This window comes from Suillus paluster (assembly GCF_016628075.1).
Source record: "Suillus paluster strain FC165 chromosome Unknown EDB91scaffold_65, whole genome shotgun sequence".
NCBI classification, from domain to species: Eukaryota; Fungi; Basidiomycota; class Agaricomycetes; order Boletales; family Suillaceae; genus Suillus; species Suillus paluster.
The window spans coordinates 189,835-212,346 of NW_024537625.1; the positions used below are offsets into that span (position 1 = coordinate 189,835).

Here is a 22,512-nt window from a genome sequence, read left to right on the forward strand (position 1 = left end):
GGAATGAGGTACGTGGGATGGACGAGCATGAGCCGACGTCAAGCGCGTCATGCTCTGATGCTACTTTTGGTTAAGCTCGAAAACACTCGACTAGTCTCGGTCCACTCCTCCATCGGATGTTTCGGACTGGTCGGATCCCAACACACCCTGAGCTCGTTGGTGGAACGCTGACGACAATTCAGAAAGAGAAAGCAGAGTAGATTATTGGTTACAAGGCTGCGGTGGTAGAATAGACAAAAAGAACAATGCCACAGACAAAGCGTGATAAGCATACCTTGAAGGTCCGCTAGTCCCGGAAATACTCGGACCGCTTGTTTCATCACAGACCACAGTAACCCCGATGTGAAGGTGGCGGCTCAGTTGAGTCAGGACTCGGGCCTGGCGCCAGTGTAGTGTCATATACTGCCAACACTGGTTAATCTACTACGTGACATTCTAATTTCTGACTTCTGACTCCAAGTGCACACACAAAATGGCGACAGAAAGAGATCCGCTGCTTGTGGATGGAAGGACAGGACATTCAACGCAACATAGCCCTCCCGGCCCTCGCGATATTTCAAGCTCGACGCGCTTCGGAATCTTGGTTGGTCTATGGTCTGCCAATTTCCTTTCGGTGAGCTTTGCATGTGGCAGTCCTTCTGGAGGTTCTGACTTGTTGTTAGACTTTGAACTGTACGTTTCTGTGCTCTCGTCTAGTGTCCCAATTCTTACCAAAACACCCGGAATCGTTTCCAGTGACCCTAGTCGCGACTTGTACGGCTGTTGAATTTTTGCCGAATTCTGATTTGACAGTTCTGGCACAGTGCTAGCATCCATTTCCTCCGACTTTAACAGGTCAAATGAAGCTAGCTGGCTTGGTACATCGTAAATACGTTTCCCTTTGGCCAAAAATTCTGCTTTACATTCCCTCTTAGATACATGCTTGCTGCCTGCACTTTTACACCTTTATACGGACGGTTATGCAACATCATGGGGAGACGGGGTGCAAACCAGTTGGCTGTCTGTAGTGCGGCGCTGGGGACCCTTTTGTGTGGATTCTCCACGAACATGGAGATGTTGGTTGTGGCACGGTTTGTACGTTCATCCATCGTTTCCGTTTCACTCTTTTTGTGACGTGTTCTTGCAGCTATCTGGCATGGGAGGTGGTGGTATCATAACGACCTGCATGTGAGACCCGTTGTCAGACAAACCGTCCAATTTATTGCTAAATTCCACTATGAAAACTTCAGGATCGCTACGAGTGACATGTATTCCCTGCGGGTATGTTCTGTTCCGTCCACCCTCGCCGTTATCGTTTTCTCAAGAATACATATAGTCGAGAGGGCTTGTGCAAGGGGCAGCAGGTATGGTCAATGGCGTACGTCGGGTTCCACAACTTTTTGAACCTGTAAACTTATTGTGTTCAGCTCGGCATGGGTTTAGGAGGACCTCTAGGAGGTCTCATCAGCGACCGGTAAGCGCCCTCGCCTTATCTTTTCCTATTTACCATGCATTCCAGGTTTGGTTGGAGATGGGCGTTCTTGATTCAAATGCCCTTTTGGGCAATGTCGCTCGCTCTTACGACCTACAACTTGCGATATGTCACTCCCGTAAGCACTTAGAAGGATCCCAAACTTGTCACCTACTCATATGACTGTTAGGGTAAAAGCAGAAGCACCAAAGAGGTTCTGAAGAGAATCGATTACGGTGGTAGCTTTGCCCTTTTAGTCTCTGTGAGTCAATATTATTATTTGCAGAATGTCCTTGACTCCTTTCAGGTCGGATCATGTTTGTTGTTCTTGAGTATGAAATACAACGAGGATCTCCCGGTGAGTGATTATTCAAGTGAAGCATCTAATTGGTTGACCCTCGACCAGTGGTCGAACCGATGGGTATACGCGCCGCTGGCTCTTGCTGGCATTTTCTTCATAATTTTTATTTTGGTAGAGTTGTTAGTCGCGCCCGAGCCTATGATGGCGCCATCCCTCTTGAAACAGAAGGTTCCTGCTCTTGTTGGAGCTAGCAACGTCCTTATGTCATTGGTCAGCTTCTCCGTGATGTATTTCTTTCCGATGTGGTTCCAGACAGTAGCTCTCACAAGCGCATCCACAGCAGGTATGTCGCCGTCAAATTATTTCATAAATAGCGTTAATTGTAGTTAGGCCTGCATCTGTTTCCGAACAGTATATGTATGTCCATCGGTGCCTTGTTCGCCGGGTAGGTGGATTCGTCGTCGTCGTGGCGCTTTTGACTCACATCAGCGCTAGATGGATGATCCACCAGACCGGGAAGTACAAACTTATAAACCTTATCTTCGGTTTATTCCCATTCATCGGGATGGTTCTCATCACTTTGATGCGGGAGGACTCCGGACCACTGCAACAGTGGCTGAGCATTGTGAGTGATGCTTTGCATTCCTCGACTGATGTGTGGATCATAACTCCTTATCAGATTCCACTCGGGTTTGGCGACGCCGTCGTTGTACAGACGAATCTCAGTGCGTAGGATGTTAATGATCAATTGCGCTTGAGATGGCTAATCGTGTTGCGTACACATAATCAGTTGCACTACTGGCACACATCCCAGGTGCGTTACCACGGCTTCTGTGCTGAAGTTTTTAACGGTGCAAAATATCCCAGAGAGTTCGATGGCCGTTGGCACTGGTTTCTCAAATCTTTTCCGAGGCTTGGGTGAGTTGTTCTTACCGCTCCTTGTCATCAATGTTGACCTCTCGGGCACAGGACAAGTAGCGGGCGTTGCGATCTCATCTGCGATATTCCAGTTCAAACTTGACCATGAGCTTCGGTCAAGGATACACGGTGATGGCGCAGCAGAGGTAAAATGCCACCCTTCAAGCAGTCCATCTCGATACTACATTGTCCGCATCTAGATTGTGAACCAGATCAGGCATTCTATCACCCTCGTGAACAAGTTGCCACCGGACTTACAACGCGCAGCAAGAGATTCATACGCTATAAGTCTCCGCGCCGTGTTCACATTTGCTACGTGCTGTACATTGGTGGCGTATATTATCCGACTACCAGTACGTCTCCGGCTTGTTTTCTTTTTTTCAGATCTCTGTTGATGGGGTTATGGCGCAGATCCCCGAGAAACATTTAGACAGTCACCCGGAGGAGACTGATATATCCACTAATCCCGAGTCTCGCACTGTTCACTCAGACGAAGACACCCGGCAGTTTCTTTCCCAACGAAGGTCCTCTACACTCGAGTCGACAGAAGGCACACAAGACTTAGAAAGTGACTCGATTGGAGGTTCAGCCAGGAAGCGATAAACTCGCATCAATGATGTTATACATGATTTGGCAAGGACGAGAAGACAGTTTCATGAGGCGCCGATTGGCAGTACTATTTCGTAGTGAAACTACTAGTGTACTTTCAGTGTAGTGGCTTCAAAGCGTTTTGTAATTGTATTCGACTTTTTATGCACGTGGAATGATTTATAAAGTTTGATCATCCAGTCCCATGTTGTTCAGGGGGGATTACCTCTGAAAGGATGGCAGCTGGGAGGTCGGGATTGCCCTGATAGCTCCGTGATCAGAAAACAAAAACAATTCAAGTTCATGCACGCGAACTTCGCCCAGCCTGGGCCATTTCGAGCTGATCGCACGTGTCTAAACGCTCATGAAACTACAAGGCTGTGCAGTGGACGAGAGGATGATAGCAAGTGAATAAGAAACCATAGGGCCATGCGCACGTATGTTGTTATCGATCGCATCGGACAGTTCAACTTCAGAGACACTCAAAGGCATTTCGAACGTCTTTGAATGGCTATGAAATCGAAACCATGCGAGATTTGAAGGCAGCGTGTATTGCACCCTGCAAGCGCCTCAAGCTTGCGCCATCGAACAAGCTAAGCAACGAAGGCGAGCGGAGAATATGATTTGTCAAGTAAATATAAAAACACCGAATGGTCAGGAACAGGCTTCAACTATGGGGCCCAGGAACCCTTGACAAGCAAGGGGATACACGGGAACAAATTCAGAGGATCTTCTGACAGTTGAGTAACATAGACTTGTATAGTACGATCGCTCGCTTCCACCGGTATCACGGTGACGCACGATCGGAGAAGAATAAGATATCGCGCTCGCTTAACATTGAGACCTGAAGCTGATCTGCGCACTCGTTCTGAGTACTGGCATTCCGTCACTAGTAAAATGGCCCATTGTACTGCAAGCGGGGATTATGCCGTGTCCTTGAATTGATTCTGGTGGCCCTCATGGGTCAAGTATGCAAATCCCAATACTCAAGCAATACAAGCACTATATATTGTAGAGATATACTAGTCATAAATCTGTCTCGTCCGAGAATCGTACAACATTTTCTGACAAATCTGCGTGGACGCTTGATGACTCCAGACTATTACATGTCGATTATCTCGACATTTAAATCATCTGGCGTCCATTCCGAATTTCCTGTTCAACGAGACACTTACCTTGATCAGTTCGACAGGCAGGAAATACACACGCTGTCTCACACTTCGTTCTGGTGAATACCAAAAGCCTCTCCTCGTCCAGTGTGATATCATAGGGAGAGCCATCAAAAACGCGGTCGCCGACTACCTCCACATAAGGAAGGCACGTTGTCACGCCGTCACGTCCTCAAAGTCTGTGGATAGCTCAGTCATACTTATACGCGCGCGTACCTATAAAGTCACCTCACCTTCGTTAGATTGCATGTCTAAAACGGCCGGCGGGAACGGCGGACCGATGGGGATACTTCTCATGTCGGGACATTCATGGATCTAAAGGCGCAGCGGGACACAGGGTCCCCAGACTAGATTGTATTGTCTTACATAGAGTTTTCTGAAAATGGTCACGAAAAAGTCTGGATGACGGTTCAAACTACCTTGCCAATGCCACGCGCTATGTCAGAGGGAATGAAGTCTGCCATGTGCAACCGGAACCCTGAACCAGATAAATCTGAGACAGGAATCGGCCATACAAGACGAGATCCTCCCACACTAACTGGTTTCCCCATTAGAGCAATTGGCTCAGTCGTTAGAGGAAAGGAGCGAGTATTTTGTGAACCCCATGAAGACCACGGAACAAGAAGTCCATCTCTTGAGGTCGCATCGAACCATATGGGAGGGATATCAATGAAAAACATGCGAGTGGATATGTCCATGATCGGCGAAAGAAGGCCCGCGTCCACATATATGACTCGATTTGCAGGGTTTGTTGTCCAGATCCAATGCTCATCCGTTGGAGCGAGACGCATACAACTCGAGGCACCATGGACAACCAAAGGAAATCGGAACTGGAGCAGGTGTTTAGTAACGGACAATAGCAGCACAAAGCTCGCTTGATGCTGCGATGCCTTCGATAGGTCCTCAACGTTGTATAGCCCTATATACCCATTGGATGTGAGAATTGAAAGCTTCCTCGTGGTAAGAAAACGGATGTCAGACAACAACTTATGGCCTTCGCCGCACACGAATATATCCTTTCAATGCTTAAATCAGTTGTTTGAATGGTAGATGGAACGAGACACCTACATTAGCTGGACCACCTTGATGCCAATTCCATACGAAAACTTGCCGCAAGCAGCTTGGCTGTTGTGCTACTTTCTGAAGTCGCCTAATAATCGCGTTGAGCAGTAAGTTGAGAGGGGGGGTTGCTTATATAACCCGCTCCTATAGGGGTTCGATTTCGCAAACGGGGCACAGCCACTTCGACTTAGCACTTCCGTCTCGCATAATATCAGGATCTCCACGTCGTCGGCGTACAGGAGTTTCTCCCAAGTGAGCTCTGTCCTTCGAGAGCCCTATCTTTCAAGGCAGGGTTCGTATCCCCCTCCGGAATGGCAAAGATCCCTTGATGCTCGACAGGTTCTGCATGTCTGCAGTCCCTCTCATGTAGAGCTGTGCAGGCGTTATCCCTGACCGTGTCCAGTAAGCTAAGCAAATTCTCGTCACCCGATAATATAAAGATGTAAACCGGAGGCGCGCTGCGTGGTAACACATAAGTACGCGTTTCTGAGCTTCGATTCTCGGCTTAGTTCGGCGTGCTGCGGAATGGACGTCACGTCAGCTACAGGTAAGAGCCACGCACCCACGCATTGTACACTGACCGCTTCCGCAGTATCCTGCTAGCGCATGATCGGAAACGGCGACCGGCTGCAGCCTGCAATGAGCGATGAACTAAAAAGTGAACGTAAGGAGTCCAGTCTTTCAAACTCCGATCTTTGCATCTTTAGTCTTCGCTTCGACGTCCACTGCACCTAGGTACTACCTTGGTATCATTGCCGGTATCACTTGAGTCGCTGTAGAGTTCGTGTAGGCATCAGCTTCTCGACGCCACAAACGATTTGATTCGATCAAATATTGATAGATATTCTAAGTTCTCGCAAGAATTACATATAGAACATCTTTGAAATCGTTCATATCTTTCCCACTCGAGGCTGCGAAGTTCGAACGCTCTCGTTCAGTGTACTACATATCAAGAACAGAACTGCATAGATATTATATGAGTCAAGCATGTAAGATGATGTACAACGATTCTTAGTCTTCGACGTAGTTCGATTTTTTTTCCCGTCGCATACGGGCGCCTATTCCTAAATCTGAAGCATAAATCCAATAGATGGTCAACAAAGGGGGTTGGGAGAGCGGTTCCATGCTAGCAGTGTGAATGGTGATTACAAGCTAGAAGCATACAAGGACATAGTCCAACAACATAACACTTGAGCGTACACCGCCAAACAATGCACCTCAGATCTGAAGTCTGCACCACGATCCACACGCCCAAAATAAGCACCCCACACTAAGCGCGCGTAATCCAAGCCTACGCACCTAAAAAAAAAACGACCGGCGATCCAATCCCCGAGGCTAGGAATCAGCAGCGACATAAGCCGAAAGTGGGGACTGCACGTAATCTTGCGCAGATAACACCGGTTTGCGTTTCGCCAGCGGCCGCGAAGCTTCGTGCCGCCGGAACACCATCTGCGCGACTAACTGCGATACACTCCCTATCACGCCTTTCTTGCGGCGTTCAGGGCTCTTCCCCTCACATACATCCATGCCGAACTTGTCGCCCAGCTTCAGCCTGAGCAACGCCCCGACCTCCTTACTCCGCTCCCGCTCCCTCTTCTTCGACGACTTACGCGTATGACATGGCTCTACGCACTCTGGGCCCTCAAGGGGTCCCTGCAGTGCAGCAAGCGCACGCTTGCGCAAGTCGAAGAGCTGTGCGAGCTCGGGGTCGCTATCCATATCGTGCACGGAGAGGCAGAGATTGAAATCTTCGGGCGAGGGTGAGCGCGGGAGGGGCAAGTCTCTGGGGTCGTTGATGAACAAAAGTGGCTGGCTAGGGACGAACGGGACGCCTTGCAAAAGTGTAGGGGGCGCGAATGCGGATACATCGGGAAGGAGGTCGTCGTCTGTGTCAGCGCCGGGGAGTGAGAGAAGGGATGTACTGGGAGAGGGTGTGGAAGGTTGTAGGTTATCTGAGTCGTCGGGAAGAGAGGAGTAGGAGCGCCTGCTGGGAGATGATGGTGGTATTTCAGGTAATGAATTTTCGTGCTCTAGCTCTGGGAGATCTGAATGGGAGAGATGAGGAGATCTGAGCTCTGGAGGATCATCGATGTCCATATTTGTCAATGAAAGCGCAGAACGGTGGGGGGAGGACGTGGGGTGCTCATCTAGTTGGTGCATGCGCTGGTAGGATGACCAGGGTATATGGAGTGGCACGAGTCTAGGACGGGGTGGGTCGATGTCCAAAAGGTAGGGCGCCTGATCAGATGAGAAGGGCGTTATGTCGTTAGATAGCGGTATAGACATATCAGGGTCATCAATGTCCTTGCTCTCTAAAAAGGGAGACCACGAAAAATTTGAGCTTTGGGGATCATTCCAATGCGACTGCTCCAGATCGTGTTCTGGTGGCTTCCAGGGTGGTGATAGAGGTGAGAGCGGCGACTCCGACTCGGCGGAACCATCCGACATGTCAGATGTCTCGTCGTCAAAATCCTCTTCAAAATCACTCTGATGAGGAGTGCTGCGCCCGCTCTCGTCATACATCGAATCGTCATCATCGTCATAACCTGGCAACTCTAGGTTATAGAGCAGCTGTGTCGGTGGTGGCGTTAGAGGTCTATGGCAAGCAAGGTCCTCACGGCGCATAACGGTCGGCGAGTCCAGGACGCCGGGGGAATGGGTAGTGAAGATGGGGGTAAATTCGCCTCTTTCTTCTGGCAGAGGGATGGTGCACTTTGATGTAGAAGCGGTAGAAGGTGGACTCGGGTATGAGTTCGCCGGACCAGTGTGCTTCAGAAGATTGGATGGGCCAGGCACGCCTTGTGTGTGTTGAGACTTGAGAGGGGGGAAATCTTCCTCCGAGAAAAGGGAGAAGAAATGACTACTGCTGCAGCTAGGAATTGGGTGCCAAGGGTGCGAGCAGAGTGGCGCAAGGGTAAACACGGGCTGTGATAAAACTGGCTCTGGTTTGAGCAGGGATGAATCATTCAGAGAGGATGTGTTCTGTACTAGGGCAGCCCTAGTCAAATTATCCTTGGTATCCATTATGTTCACCGATTTCATGCCCTACAATTGCAACGACCGCCAAGAAAAACCGAGTCTGGTCAACAAAAAAAAACAAGGATACAAAAAAACAAGATAAAGACTCACAAGATTCGTACATCAAAGGTTGCAAGAAGACATCACAAAAGACAGAAGAAACAGATGAATTTACTGTGGACGATATCGTGAAAGAGCGTCAAGCTGGAGCAGTGCTTGACTGACTCCCTCCTCGTGCCCAACCTTGTGGCTGAGAAACTCGTGTTCGGTTATTGCCTTGATGGGCCTGCAGGCTAAGATCCACGAGTCCAACGTTCTGAAACTACTAAATACAGCACTATGGATCATTTCCATTTATCTTTATGTCACCTGCTCTCTAACACCTGACAACGACATCATCCTCAATAATTAAGTATATCAGGTTACATAGGCCTTAAAACGCGATGCGATAGCGTCTCCTCGCCCTCAGTCGCATGAGGTTCCAGCTCCGTCGCTTTCACCCCCCGTTTCGTCAAAGCATATTCCCTGCACGCATCTCTACTCTTCTTCAACTCAGGATCGTCCTGTGCTAGCACAACTATGTTGATCCCCGCGAAATTGAGTTCCAGAAGCTGCGCCACTTTTACCAGCAGATCGGGATTAGGAGAATACGTCCCAGAGTTGTTATCAATCACCAACTCCCATCTCACACTGCTATCATCTATGCAATCGGAGAAGTTCTCCCAGCCACCTTCTGGGCGAGGGTGGAACTCACCGCTGTAGACTACGCTTTCTGCGCAATTACTATGCAGTGCGTGCTTCGACGCAAAGTCTACGAAGAACGCCGCCCCTGTTTCTGAGAAACGGAAGGTCTCGTCCTCCTTGGAGATAACATACGTGTACACTGCAGGCTTGATGCGATTTGTCAATCCGTGACTGCCGTCACCCGATAACTGACGCGGACCGTCATGCAACAGCTTGAATACATCATCGGCACTTGTGATGACCCCAAAACTATTCAACACGGTCCGGGCGTACAACATGCGGTGACCAGCCACTAGGGCGGAACGCACTGCAATTGATGTAGGCCCTTGAAAAATCGCCTGCGCGGCCTTGTAATCGTGGTTCCATCGTTGCATCGTATCGCCAAATAATTGCGGGATGCCTTTAATATAGATTTTCCATGTCGAATACAGCTGCGTGTCCCTGAGATTGGTAAGAACGCCCATTGTTGGTGAATTGTGACGAGAATAATGGATCGGGCCATCAAACGAGTAAGGTAGTGATCTTGAATCATGAGCCGACGGAGAGGATTGGATCTGGAGGGATAATAGATCCAAATGCTGATAAGCACAATCTCTGCCGATCAAATGTGGGGCAGACATACGTTCAACCAAAACGACCCTTTATTTTGACCGAGGCGTTTCCCGACTATTTCGGCCTCTTTGACACCTGGGCTTATTGTGGTCTGGAAAGAGCCGATATCATTATCTACGAGTGCTCCGGTCTCTGTCTCTCGTACTACCACGGACAAGGTAGCTGTAGAAGGAACTTTGTTTATGATCCAGGTCTCGTCCCAAACAGGGGAGAGGGTACTCGACTTAACAGACGACCTGCAGGAAAGTATGACCACTATTCTAATAAGCAGACAGCAAAACACTCACTTGTACGAAACCTTGTCGTCAAGCTGAGCACGAAAACACGGGTTCGTCGTGCCAATAACATGCACCCGCGGAAGATCCGACGCCCCAATAAACTTCAGAACCCGTTCATTTGCACCCATCACGCCTTAACAAAACAAACACCCACCCTGATAACCAGATCCACGTACTTGGTATCTACATTGAGCTCTTTCGCCGCGAGCGTGATGGTGTCAGAGTGGTTGCGGGACTTGCGTTTTGCGTTATGCAGGGCGTGGTGAGCATTATCCATGAGGTTGGTAGCGGAATGGAGAAGGTTAGTGCGCGCGGACATCGGTAGTCCGTGAAAAGCGTCGAAATCATGTTTCAGGTTGCGCTCCAAGATGCACTGCTCGTCCGGTATTCGGTAGAGGAGAACACCACGGCCGGTTAGCTCAAACCTTACTTTAGGGTTAGGGTTTACATGATTCCCCATCGAAGGTGACAAGCCTTCACCTTGCCTTGCAAGGTCAAATGGCCGAGACCAGCTGTGTATCATTGCTCCGGACGAATGACATTCGAGTCCCGTCAAATATCACATACAATTAGTACAAGGGCGTTGGGCGGAGATCGCAGCTAGATCGCAACTTCCTTAACCAATCATTTGAATACACCATGAGGAACAGGTTCATTTTGATTCGTCTGCAGCCTGGGGCCCATCTGAACGCCATGTCTCCCACTCCCAGCTTCCGTGCCCTAAGTGTGGCTTACATGCCACTGGACGACTCTGGACGATCGCCGTGGTTGAGGGTGAATGAAATTCAGTGATAGATACATCTAGCGCGGACGCACTGCACCATATCTGACTATCCGAACGACTCGAATATCTTTGCGAATTCTTCTTCATCATGCGGCAGCTGGTTATCGCCCTCATCAAATGAGAGCGGCAATAATATCACAGACACAGCGCAAATGATTTCATAACAACCTTTGACCACTCCCAATCGATGATGCCGATGATATATGCTGGTCGTTGACGAGTATGTGGTAGTCCTTGTCGTTCTGACAGCGCAGACAAAAGATTTCATTGCACATCGAGTCAACTGGGATGAGCGTCCAGATATATGGGGTAGGATGACACAGGGTCATCGACCGCCCACTGAGAAGATGCAATGAGGTGAAGATAACAATCAATTGTGATTCACGTGTTGACACAGGACCCAGATTGGTGAACAGGCCAAGTTGTGTAAGTGGCAATTCGACAATGTGATTCAAACGTTATGCGATCCGCAAAAGCGCCGATAGACGCTTGTGGCTGTATAGAGCCTATATGTCGAAATGAATGATGTTGAACAATGTTGGCGAGTTGATGGAGTGCATGACGACGCTGGTCGGAACCTAAATCGTACCACTCGAGCGGGGAAACTTCCAGATTGTTCATCAGGATATAGTTGACGTCGTCACCATTTATATCAGCTGTTAGACCATATCCGTGAAATGGTAGGAATCGACACTCCAACGCGATCGAGATACACCAACGTTGCGTATTCCCTGATCAAAATGTGATTTTGCACAACTTGGAGAGGTGCAACTGCAGTTTTCCATTGACTGTGAGCGGGCCATGCGACATTATCGTCAAATAGAACGTCGAGATGAACGTTCATTTCCCCCATCATCTTCGAAAGCTGAGGGTGGTTGGCTGTGGCAGCGGCGAGAGCCGGAATGATAGGGTATGGAATATCCTTGCGAATAGATGATGCAACGTTCGCTGGCTGAACTAGAATGAATACGTTAATTAAGCTTAGGCCCCACCAGTTCAGCAGTTTCCGTTTTCACGTAGTCAATGCAGAATACACCCCAGTCCTAAGTTTCGTCGATTAAGGAGGGAAAAACAAAGGGAGGGTTTGGACAAACATTTTCGTTCTTTGGACGATTGCGAAAAGGAGGACTTCGGTGTTTATAACGTAAGCGACGGTGACAGCAACCATGGCGATTGCATGGCGAGGCTGTATCTGACTGACTGTTATAGCAGTCGGGCAAGTGATCGAGCTTATCAAGTCAAGTCTTCAATGACGGTCAGGTGCATTCTCATTGGCCAACACAGCCACTTGATTGGGAAACACAGACGGGGCGCAGCCCGCACTTGGCAAGTCTACTAAGGCATCAACATCAAAGGAACTGCGGGAATTAAGGAAAGAGAATACCGCATTACGAATCCATTCATACATCAGCATTTGCATGGTCCGATCTTCGCTCATTGAAGAAGGCCTCGAGCCGATACTTATGAAAGATCTTCCCAAAAATAAACAAATTGAAAGCTGGTCCTCAAGGCCTTATCATCAATCGATCAATTATTCTGTATCGTCGAGAAGCCAACATCTGCGCTGGCCCTCATACGATCTCCATAACGAATTGTCAAACAAACGATCCTATAGAAATTAAATTAAATCTCAACCCTCAATCATGCAGTCAAAAAAACCCTTACCCTTGTCCAACGAGTGCAAGAACAGCCGCGGTGATGTCCGTCCACGCAACACCGATGTGCTCGATCGATGGGATGACAAGAGCAGTCGCAGCAGACAGAATGACTGACCTGATCCCTCTGGAAACATTTGTATATAAATGAGTGAGTTACGAGTGTGATAGTCAGATCAAATCACAAAGACTGACACGCTAGCAGCTGTGATCTCTGCGCTTCGAGAGTGCACTACATCCACATTATAAGAACCAATTGGGTTCATCACAAAGTCGACCTTCGATAATCAGTGAGTCCATGCATGGGGAGGGAGAAACTAGCTGCGAGGGCCTACCCCCATTCCATTGGTATAAAGACACAATAGATTCAACCAAAGACCGATTAGACCTCCGACATACGTTGTGAGAAGCCCCGACGCTGCGATGGACAAAGGGACCAAGAACAACCCTCCAATCCACGTCGCTCTCAGGCGGTCTTCCGGAAACCACACTCCTTTGCGCTTCTTCCGCCATTTTCTGACTACAATGTCTGACAAGTGGCCAGCGAGCGGGGCTCCGACTGTCAAGGATCGCGTTGGTGAATTGTGACTACAATGGTCCGTACTTACTGAAGTTCCCAAGTCCGTTAGGGAGGAAACACGCTCCGATGATGGCATCATTCGTGATACCATACTGAACGCCCTATACTGCGATCAGCATGTAAGATATAAGACGAATGGTCAACTTACAATAGTATACGCGAGCGGTACGAGGAGAACTACGTTGTCTCATATGTGAATGTACTGTGGTTGGCAGTTAGTATCAACGCACCATAGTCGCTAATGGGCACCAGACTCGAACCAAGCATCTACAAGTCATCCGGAAGTACGAATTAGCCAGTGTATCCAATACGCAAGATCCTTGGTAAATGCACTCACAACCGCAAATAGATTCGGACTGCGAAGCAGCCACAGACTATTCAGAGGATTAATCCATGTGATATGGAGCCATCTCCTGCGCGTGATTTTATCGATGCCGATTGTACCGGGATGGCTCGTCTCAGGAAAACTAAGGTATATGAGAAGTATCTCGAGCAAGCCCCATGCACCAAGGGAATAATGCAAATTACGCCAGGACCAGTATTGCGCCGCCGCACCTGTTCGAATACATCGCTAGAGTCAGCATCCATATTCACACGATATATTGATGCAACATTTGCCTCCCAGAAACGGGGCAACAGCAAAGCCGAGAAGCGTGGCCTGAGAGTGTTGTGTCAGTACCCACAACCAAAAAACCATTCAATCATCATGATGCCTTACACCCTGGAATATCCCAATACCAGTGCCACGCTCCTCTAATTTGTATATGTCACCAATAACACCAGCCCCCAACGACAACCCTCCGGAGCATCCGAACGTCTGAACGAATCTCCAGAATAATAAACTCCGCAACGAAGTCGACATCGCGACACCACAGCTCCCGACGCATAAAAATGGCATCCCGCACAAATATATCGCTCGGCGTCCATCTGCACGATGTTAGAACTTGGAATGAATACGGACCACGACATGAATGAACGTACAGAAAGATGAATACGCAGCCCAAACCAACGCCCCGACAGCACTCGCAAAGATCGAAAGACTGACGGTCAAGCTAGGAAAGTCGCAATCCGAGTGCCATATAATACATCCGATTCACCCACAACACGCACCTGACAGCAGCATGTGTCGCGTCAAGATCTTTAGCTACCTGAGGAATGGAGGGCACGAATGAGGCTGAAACGAACTCTGATCAACACCATTCATCAGTATGCAATGTATTTGAAACCAGATCGCATACTTGGTAATAAACCCGCAAAAGATACTATGAACACGATCCACCTCTTCTGATCTCGGTTGAACCGGTCATAAACAGCCTCGTGCGCTGTTCCGTCACCATCGTTGCTTGACGTCAGCAGGGGGGTTTCTTCTGAAGCCATCTTGCAAGTTCAAGCGCAAGCAGCACGGAAGAAATATATAACATGATAGAGCCCCCTAGGGTTACAAATGTCATCCTGTGACCTGTCAAGATAAGTGTCACGGACCGTAAGAAGCAGAGATACTTACTACTACCGCCGGCCGAAGCGGTTATTTTGGTTTGCTGCCTCGAGGTGTTGAGCAAGCCATAGGTAAGCGGCTTCTGGGCTTGTTTCTCGGCATATCCTTAACACCGATGAAAATGACTCAGCCTGCCGGGGTATGATCAGTTTCTGTGACACCCTTCCACATGACTTGAAATTATTCTTTCTCGTGCCCTTGGGCGTACTTCGACAGATGCTAGGTTGAGTATGGTCTCGAAAGCACAAGATAGAACATATGATCTTGGCCTTGAAGTTGAAGGGGAGTGCGGTGAAAACGGTTGAAGCCTTCAACAGAGTCTTCGCGGCACTCCCAAAACTATGGCTGCGGCACCACAGTTTCCTTGAAGCTCGGTCGAAACGTCCTTGACAAGTACGACTTTCACTTGCAAACAAGTTCCACTAAAAATACGACTGCAGTTGGTCACACTGCAGTTATAAGTAAGTATCAGATCCAGTTGCAGGTCATGCATATTTCAAACTCCGACTGACCAGCAGTGACTGTTGTAGTGTTGAGCAAGTTCGTTTTGGCGTTCTGGACTCCCTCACTATTGTGAAAATGGGCGAGGAGTGAGGAGGAGGGGAGAGGCCAATCCGCCTCCAGAATGCGCCCTGGTTATACTTTTTCCGGGCCTGCCCAAGGCCTGCCTTCAAACACGCCTCATACTCGTTTACGTGTCCTGGTCCGCCGTTTAAAAGCAGCTGGTTCCGCACCAACACCACAGCTGAAATTTGACAGCGGTGGTCTGGCACAGATCGCGGCGTTAGTTCTGCGTTGAATGTGCACACGAAAGCACTCGGTTCCAATGTCTCAGGCTCGCCCTCCTTGGTCGTAAAATTACGTCTCCAGGTAGCCTTGGCGCTAGATTCAACCCTGTCGATGTGCTTCCATCGGGTATCCAGCACATCATTAAGCTTCTCAGTGAACGTCGCCCACAGCGTTTAGCACAGTGCGAGTCTATATGAAAGATCGAAATTTCTCCCGTCCATCAATCTATCAATTATTCTCTATAGTCGAGAACCCAACGTCCACGCTGGCCCTCATGCGATCGCCATAACGAATCGTCAAGAAGATGATCCTAACAAAGAAATTGAAGGCGGTACTATGTAAGTTCCCTGCCTTCAAACTTGCAGTCAAAAAGACCCTCACCCTTGTCCGATGATCGCAAGAATACCCGTGATGATGTCCGTCCACGCGACACCTATGTGCTCGATGGATGGAACGACCACAGCAGTTGCAGCAGATAGAATGAGTGACCGGATTGCTCTGGCAGGCAAATGAATAAGTGGAAGTTTGATATCCACGCTATATCATGGAAACTGACGCGGTAGCAGCTGTGATCTCTGCGCTTCGAGAGTGCACTACATCCACATTGTAAGAACCAATTGGATTCATCACGAAGTCTACCTATACAGATCAGTTGAGTTGCTTCATGCACATGGAGAGAAAATAGGGGTGACGACTCACTCCCATTCCATTCATATAAAGACACAGCAAATTCAACCAAAGACCGATCGGACCGCCAACATACGTCGTAATGAGCCCCGACGCGCCAATGGACAATGGCACCATGAAAAGCCCTCCGATCCATGTCGCTCTCAAGCGGTCTTCTGGAAACCACTCTCCTTTACGCTTTTCCCGCCATCTTCTGACCACAATGTCTGACAGCCGACCAGCAAGCGGGGCTCCGACTGTCAAAGGTGACATTGGTGATCTGTGACTACAACGAGTTACACTCACTGAAGTTTCCCAGGCCGCTAGGGAGGAAACACGCTCCAATAATGGCTTCGTTCGTGATACCATACCGGACGCCCTATACTACGATCAGCATGCGAGAAGTAAGATGATAATTATCTTACAATGGTATACGCCAGCGGTACGAGGAGAACTACGTTGTTTCATGTGAGAATGCACTGAGCGGTTAGTATGAACGCACCGTAGTCACTGATGAGCACCAGACTCGATGCAAGCATCTACATCCCACACAGAACGAAGAGGTGGCATCCAACGCGAAGATATTCGGTAAATGCACTCACCACCGCAAATAGATTCGGACTCCGAAGCAACCACAAACTACCCAGAGGATTGACCCACGTGATATGGATCCATCTCCTGCGCGTGAGTTTATCGATGCCCAATGTACCGGGATGGCTTGTCTCAGGAAAAGTAAGGTATACAAGAAGCATTTCGAACAAGCCCCATGCACCAATGGAATAGTGCAAATTACGCCAGGACCAGTATTGCGCCGCCGCACCTGTTCGAGTGCATTGCTACAGTCAGCATGCATAAACATCTAGAATATATGGATACGATACGTACCTCCGAGAAATGGGGCAACAGCCAACCCAAAAAGAGCAGCCTGAGACATCTGTGTCAGCACCGACAAACAAGCAAATTCGTATCATCATGATCCCTCACACCGAAGAATATCCCAATAGCGACTCCCCTCTCCTCCAATTTGTAAATGTCACCAATAACACCAGCACCCAATGATAAACCCCCAGAACATCCAAACGTCTGAACGAACCGCCAGAATAACAGACTGGGCAACGAAGTCGAGGCCGCGACACCACAGCTCCCGACGCATAAAAACGGCATCCCGCACAAATATACCGAACGGCGTCCATCTGCAAGATTGCTGTTAAGTAGAACTTGAAACTACGACAAGATCACGAAACAATATGGATTCACGCACAGAAAGACGAATTCGCGGCCCAAACCAATCCTCCAACTGCAGTTGCGAACATCGACAGACTGACAGTTAAGCTGGAAACCCGCAATTCGAGTGTCACATGCTACATCTGATTCACATCAAACACGCACCTAACAACAGCATACGTCGAATCGAGTTCTTTAGCTACTTGAGGGATGGAAGGAACGAATGTCGCTGAGACGAACACTGAGTCGAACCACGTGCATCAGTATGTCTGCACTAGCAGTGCACTTTTTAACTCCCAGTACTTACTGGGCAACAAACCCGCCAAAGAAACGAGAAACACGATCCACCTCTTCTTTTTTGGCTTGAACTTGTCATAAATAACTTCATGCGCGGTAGACGTCAGAAGGAGGCTTTCTTCTGAAACCATCTTCAATGGCGAACTGAGCTGCAGAGCATACAGCGCGGAAGAGATTTAGGCAGAAAGCCTGGGAATTGGCCAGTCTGCCTGTGATTTGAACTCTGCACAGACTGGACGAGACTCCGTGTCAATGTCATATTGAAGTCTGTGTGACTCTGAGATGGCAGTGTGAAGTGGGTCACTCGGCCCGGGAGGTTGCCGGGTCAGTTGAGCCCGCATCCCGCCATCGCAGAGCGACTGACCATCCTAGCACTACGCTGCTTCTCCACTGCCAGTGAATATGTCGTGCTTGCCATCTATCTCACCGGCGGCGGCGGAGGCGCTACCCATAGCCGCGGTCTGCCAGACTGCTTCTCCAGCCCCTGAACGACAATTTGACATGGGACAAACATTACCTTGCGAAGCATGGTCAATGCCAGCTCGAATCCGCTGGCGAGAACTACTGCAACAAAGATTGATAAGCTCGTCCTCGATCAGCTTGTTCCTTCTGCCGTAATGTCTCAGTGGGATCAGGTATAGTGGAAGTACTTAATAACAGAGCATACAGCACAGTTGAGGAGATTCTGCAGAGACTCTGGGAATATTTGGTCTGTATAGAATATATATGTGAGCGGTTGACTCCCAGGAGAGACCCACCGAGCCCGCAGAAGGTTAGACTTTCTCCCGACTCCCGAGTAACTAGTAACTGTTGACACATACCTATGAAGTACATCATTAAACTTCGTGAACTCTGCCCCCGTGCGAGCAGCTTCGCTCAAGATGACCCGAAATCAGTCTGTCTATTGGAAATTTGAACGACGCCTAATATTTCTTCTAAGTGCAAACAAAGCTCCTCCTGTCCTTCAATTTATCAATTATTCTCTAGAGTCGAGAAACCAACGTCCACGCTGGCCCTCATGCGATCGCCATAATGAATCGTCAAGAAAATGATCCTAAGAAAAAAATCGAAGCGTTACTATGTAAGTATTCTCGACCCCCGACCACGCAGTCAAAAAGGTCCTCACCCTTGTCCGATGAGCGCAAGGATAGCAGCGATGATGTCCGTCCACCCAACACCTATGTGCTCGATTGATGGGATGACGAGAGCAGTCGCAGCAGATAGAATAAGTGATCTGATCGCTCTAGTAGGTAAATGAATCAATTCACGTTCGATATCCCCGCTACATCATGGAGACTTACACGCTAGCTGCTGTGATCTCTGCGCTTCGAGAGTGCACTACATCCACATTATAAGAACCAATTGGGTTCAACACGAAGTCGACCTGAAATCGGTGAGCTAATTTATACACAGGAAGAGAAATTAGAGGACCTACCCCCATTCCATTCAGATAAAGACACAATAAATTTAATGAAAGGCCGATGGGACCACCAACATACGTCGTGATCAGCCCCGACGCCCCAATGGACAATGGCACCATAAATAGACCTCCGATCCATGTCGCTCTCAAGCGGTCTTCTGGAAACCATACTCCTTTGCGCTTCTCTCGCCATCTTCTGACGACGATATCCGACAGGCGGCCAGCAAGCGGGGCCCCGACTATCGAAGATGACGTTGGTGATCAGTGACTATAATAATCTGCACTTACTGAAGTTTCCCAGTCCGTTGGGGAGAAAACACGCTCCGATGATGGCCTCGTTCGCGATGCCGTACCGGACGCCCTGCACTGCGATCAGGATGGGATATATAAGATGATAATCATCTTACAATGGTATACGCCAGCGGTACAAGGAGAACTACATTATTTCATGTGAGAATGCGCTGAAGAATTTCGTATCAACTCACCATAGTCACTAATGAGCACAAGACTCGACGCAAGCATCTGTAGTACACAGGATGTACGAGTTTGTATCCAACGCGCAAGTTACATAGTAGATGCACTTACAACCGCAAATAGGTTCGGACTGCGAAGCAGCCACAAACTACTCAGAGGATTGACCCATGTGATATGGATCCATCTCCTGCGCGTCAGTTTATCAATGCCCATTGTACCGGGATGGCTCGTCTCAGGAAACGCAAGGTATATCAGAAGGATCTCAAACAAGCCCCATGCACCAAGGGAATAGTGCAAATTACGCCAGGACCAGTACTGTGCCGCAGCACCTGTTCGAGTACATCGTTAGAGTCATCAATGACCAGAGTATATGGATGTGATACTTACCACCAAGAAACGGGGCAACAGCGAATCCAAAAAGCGTGGCCTGCGACAGCCGGGTCAGTACCCACAACGAATAAACCATTTGGTCATTTCTCACACCGAAGAATATCCCAATAGCAGTCCCCCTCTCCTCCAATTTATAAATGTCGCCAATGACACCAGCACCCAACGACATTCCCCCAGAGCAGCCAAATGTCTGCACAAATCGCCAGAATAACAGACTATGCAACGACGTCGACATCGCGACACCACAGCTCCCGATGCATAAAAACGGAATTCCGCACAAATACATCGATCGGCGTCCATCTGCAGGACTGCTGTTAGGAACTTGAAGCTACGAATAATCACGACTGGATGCACGCACAGAAAGAGGAATACGATGCCCAAACCAACGCTCCGACAGCACTCGCAAAGATCGACAAACTGACGGTCAAGCTAGAAAATTGCTCGATCGCCAAATGTTACATCTGGCCAACATATAAAACGCACCTTACGATAGCATGTGTCGAATTGAGATCTTTGGCTATTTGAGGGATGGAAGGCACGAATGTAGCTGAGACGAACACTGATCGACGTTGATTAGTACTGCGTAATGTCTTCACTCGAAGTCCCTGTACTCACTCGGCAATAAACCCACTATAGAAACGAGGAACACGATCCACCTCTTCTGATCTGGCTTGAACCTATTATAAATGGCTTCATGCGTACTGGACGTGAGCAAAGAGGTTTCTTCTGAAATCATCGTGAATCGCGAGGTGAGCCTCGCATACAGCGCGGAAATGATTTATACTAATTTTCATGCCTAGCCCTCGCTAGGGACTAGGGTGGTACATAATAAAAAGTCATCCTGTGACCCCTCAAGACAAGCGCGACGGACCGGAGGAAGCATCAAAAGTTAAAACTCACTGTTTAGGATGGGTAGCCGAGGCGGTTTTTTTTGGTCTTTGCTGCCTCGAGGTGATGAAGAAGCTGGAGGTTGTTTCTTAAGTGGCGTGTTTTTAATCTGGTGCAGCGTTTGCCAACGTGTTACGCTGCTTTAATACGCGTTATCTTCTGAGTCATATCGCCGCCTCTACATACGTCAGCGAGAGCTCCCCATCTGACCTCCCCACTACTGTGTGAGTCAGGACTTGATCAGGACTGATCGTTTCAACAAAAAAAGAAAAAAGAAGGACAAGACATGCGATACCAATTAACTACAGGATCTCAAAAGTGAATAAAAATAGCTCCGCATCAGCGCTCTTGAGGTTGAGACGCACTGAGTTCGGGGGTGAGCTAGTGGTAAGCTGCTGCACTTCAAGCTGTGGTTTATGAACCAGATCTGACGATTGCGCGTCGTGCTCTCTCATTCGCCGACATCCTTCCTCGCATGCACAAGTTTGCGGCTGGCGGAAGAGGTCGTCGAAGGTGCTGTTGAGTGCGGAGTCTCTGTCCTCGACTGCCCGGACTCGTGTGTCCCCCTGCATCGTCGAGCCCTCGCTCAAGGCTCTCCAGAGCTTCTTGCTTGTATTCCCCATTGACTGTGAGATCTTCGATATGTCGCGCTAGCTCTTCCTGTGGGGCTGTGTGCACTCGCGTGGATGTCCTGGAGAGATTGGTCGTAGAGTTCGTGGAGAAGCTGGGATTTTCAATCCAGCTGTGTTCTACATGATATTCCACCATTGAAATGACAGATGGTGTGCGGCGTTCTGCATCGTCCTCGAGTGGATAGACCTAATTTCCGAGGTATTCGGTCTCCTTGTTCGCAGCACGGAGCTCGGCATCTTTGCCTGTGCTTCTTGCTTGAGGTGTGCAAGGGTGGCTCCGAACTTGACACAGATGCGTTGGCACATTGAGGCGGAGTTCCCTTACTTCGTCCTGGAATTCTGAATCAAACAACTACAAATTACAGCTATTTGCATAAAGGATGGCACTGGCGTGAAATTTTCGTTCAATTAGGAAATGTTAGACTTAGTGAAATTTTGCTCGTGTACGCTCATACTACCCTTATATTATCATCTTCACAACATGGGATTTCGCAAGATCAGTCGTGATGTGAAACTTGCGGCAATCCGACTCCATGAACGGAACCTTCTAAGCCTTCGTGATATCCTAGATTGCTGCGGATTTTCCAGACGCACTTGGCTTTCGGATTTTGAAGCTCTGGCACGAAACCAGCGATGTCGAATATCGTCCTCATCGGACCCATTGGAATCAAGGTCACTGTCATGCTCTAGCAGGCTCTTGTGTTTTTTGGAGGCAGGAATAGTTATAAACGGCATGATGATAATGAATTACAGGGGATGTGAGTGTACAATGAGCAAAATTTCACTAAGTCTAACATTTCCTAATTGAACGAAAATTTCACGCCGGTGCCATCCTTTATGCAAAGAGCTGTAACCAGTGCATAATGATGAAGCTTCGGTTGACGACGAAATGGGAGAAGGTGGCGACGAGCACTCTGGGATGTTCACTGGTTACGAGCTGAAGCTGCTGAACGAACGCCATGCAACGGCTTTGAATCAAGGCTGGACTTCCCTCCATTTCGGGAAAGAAGTTGAGAAGTTGGGCGAGCCAATTTGAGATCGTCCTTCCAATTTGAATCCCACGTTCCTCTCTCAGTTT

General features: G+C 48.7%; 6 protein-coding genes across 6 annotated transcripts; 1 reads left to right on the forward strand and 5 right to left on the reverse strand.

Moving 5' to 3' along the window:
• Positions 1–263: 263 nt before the first annotated feature.
• Positions 264–3,431, forward strand: EDB91DRAFT_1227254 (major facilitator superfamily domain-containing protein). Its single transcript, XM_041321000.1, has 21 exons — positions 264–613; positions 663–672; positions 736–753; positions 804–864; positions 915–1,074; positions 1,127–1,167; positions 1,230–1,260; positions 1,316–1,357; positions 1,407–1,453; positions 1,499–1,589; positions 1,641–1,712; positions 1,758–1,808; positions 1,857–2,094; positions 2,142–2,196; positions 2,247–2,376; positions 2,431–2,480; positions 2,546–2,565; positions 2,619–2,669; positions 2,721–2,815; positions 2,870–3,022; positions 3,081–3,431. The coding sequence occupies exons 1-21, from the start codon at positions 473–475 to the stop codon at positions 3,270–3,272; spliced, it is 1,749 nt and encodes a 582-aa protein (XP_041173429.1). The 5' UTR covers positions 264–472; the 3' UTR covers positions 3,273–3,431.
• A 2,970-nt stretch (positions 3,432–6,401) lies between these two features.
• On the reverse strand, positions 6,402–8,819 carry EDB91DRAFT_1155176 (uncharacterized protein). Its single transcript, XM_041319586.1, has 2 exons — positions 8,618–8,819; positions 6,402–8,533 (listed from the first exon to the last, which is right to left on the reverse strand). Exon 2 carries the CDS (start codon positions 8,528–8,530, stop codon positions 6,824–6,826), a length of 1,707 nt encoding a protein of 568 aa, XP_041173430.1. The 5' UTR covers positions 8,531–8,533; positions 8,618–8,819; the 3' UTR covers positions 6,402–6,823.
• Positions 8,820–8,830: 11 nt separating this feature from the next.
• Positions 8,831–10,504, reverse strand: EDB91DRAFT_1155182 (uncharacterized protein). The gene is made up of 4 exons (XM_041319587.1): positions 10,295–10,504; positions 10,150–10,241; positions 9,873–10,098; positions 8,831–9,804 (listed from the first exon to the last, which is right to left on the reverse strand). Exons 1-4 carry the CDS (start codon positions 10,457–10,459, stop codon positions 8,929–8,931), a joined length of 1,359 nt encoding a protein of 452 aa, XP_041173431.1. The 5' UTR covers positions 10,460–10,504; the 3' UTR covers positions 8,831–8,928.
• Positions 10,505–12,451: 1,947 nt separating this feature from the next.
• On the reverse strand, positions 12,452–14,536 carry EDB91DRAFT_1252302 (major facilitator superfamily domain-containing protein; the record flags this gene model as incomplete). Its single annotated transcript, XM_041323494.1, has 13 exons — positions 12,452–12,533; positions 12,590–12,706; positions 12,775–12,857; positions 12,915–13,138; positions 13,188–13,260; positions 13,308–13,336; positions 13,390–13,426; positions 13,497–13,714; positions 13,772–13,817; positions 13,878–14,086; positions 14,141–14,211; positions 14,270–14,345; positions 14,398–14,536. The coding sequence occupies 13 exons, from the start codon at positions 14,534–14,536 to the stop codon at positions 12,452–12,454; spliced, it is 1,404 nt and encodes a 467-aa protein (XP_041173432.1).
• Positions 14,537–15,562: 1,026 nt separating this feature from the next.
• EDB91DRAFT_732338 (major facilitator superfamily domain-containing protein) lies at positions 15,563–17,904 on the reverse strand. The gene is made up of 13 exons (XM_041328226.1): positions 17,641–17,904; positions 17,499–17,574; positions 17,371–17,441; positions 17,094–17,302; positions 16,995–17,034; positions 16,712–16,929; positions 16,612–16,648; positions 16,535–16,563; positions 16,416–16,488; positions 16,143–16,366; positions 16,000–16,082; positions 15,825–15,941; positions 15,563–15,753 (listed from the first exon to the last, which is right to left on the reverse strand). The coding sequence occupies exons 1-13, from the start codon at positions 17,759–17,761 to the stop codon at positions 15,672–15,674; spliced, it is 1,380 nt and encodes a 459-aa protein (XP_041173433.1). The 5' UTR covers positions 17,762–17,904; the 3' UTR covers positions 15,563–15,671.
• An 848-nt stretch (positions 17,905–18,752) lies between these two features.
• EDB91DRAFT_1306705 (major facilitator superfamily domain-containing protein) lies at positions 18,753–20,877 on the reverse strand (the record flags this gene model as incomplete). The annotated part of the gene is made up of 13 exons (XM_041325047.1): positions 20,530–20,877; positions 20,398–20,473; positions 20,273–20,343; positions 20,158–20,222; positions 20,006–20,104; positions 19,912–19,951; positions 19,636–19,853; positions 19,536–19,572; positions 19,458–19,486; positions 19,339–19,411; positions 19,066–19,289; positions 18,932–19,014; positions 18,753–18,873 (listed from the first exon to the last, which is right to left on the reverse strand). Exons 1-13 carry the CDS (start codon positions 20,648–20,650, stop codon positions 18,753–18,755), a joined length of 1,257 nt encoding a protein of 418 aa, XP_041173434.1. The 5' UTR covers positions 20,651–20,877.
• Positions 20,878–22,512: the final 1,635 nt, after the last annotated feature.

Bases quoted from the DNA above. Each gene is read 5' to 3' on its own strand.
- EDB91DRAFT_1227254 (XM_041321000.1), top strand. From the start codon at position 473: ATGGCGACAGAAAGAGATCCGCTGCTTGTGGATGGAAGGACAGGACAT. The intron at 1,590-1,640 runs GTAAGCACTTAG...TATGACTGTTAG, and splicing joins ACTTGCGATATGTCACTCCC to GGTAAAAGCAGAAGCACCAA. The intron at 2,566-2,618 runs GTGCGTTACCAC...AAAATATCCCAG, and splicing joins ACTACTGGCACACATCCCAG to AGAGTTCGATGGCCGTTGGC.
- EDB91DRAFT_1155176 (XM_041319586.1), bottom strand. From the start codon at position 8,530: ATGAAATCGGTGAACATAATGGATACCAAGGATAATTTGACTAGGGCT.
- EDB91DRAFT_1155182 (XM_041319587.1), bottom strand. From the start codon at position 10,459: ATGTCCGCGCGCACTAACCTTCTCCATTCCGCTACCAACCTCATGGAT. The intron at 10,099-10,149 runs GTGAGTGTTTTG...ACTTTCCTGCAG, and splicing joins GACGACAAGGTTTCGTACAA to GTCGTCTGTTAAGTCGAGTA. The intron at 9,805-9,872 runs GTATGTCTGCCC...TTATCCCTCCAG, and splicing joins AAGGGTCGTTTTGGTTGAAC to ATCCAATCCTCTCCGTCGGC.
- EDB91DRAFT_732338 (XM_041328226.1), bottom strand. From the start codon at position 17,761: ATGGTTTCAGAAGAAAGCCTCCTTCTGACGTCTACCGCGCATGAAGTT. The intron at 17,303-17,370 runs GTGCGTGAATCC...GCAATCTTGCAG, and splicing joins GGCCGCGAATTCGTCTTTCT to ATGGACGCCGTTCGGTATAT. The intron at 16,489-16,534 runs GTAAGATAATTA...ATCGTAGTATAG, and splicing joins TACCGCTGGCGTATACCATT to GGCGTCCGGTATGGTATCAC.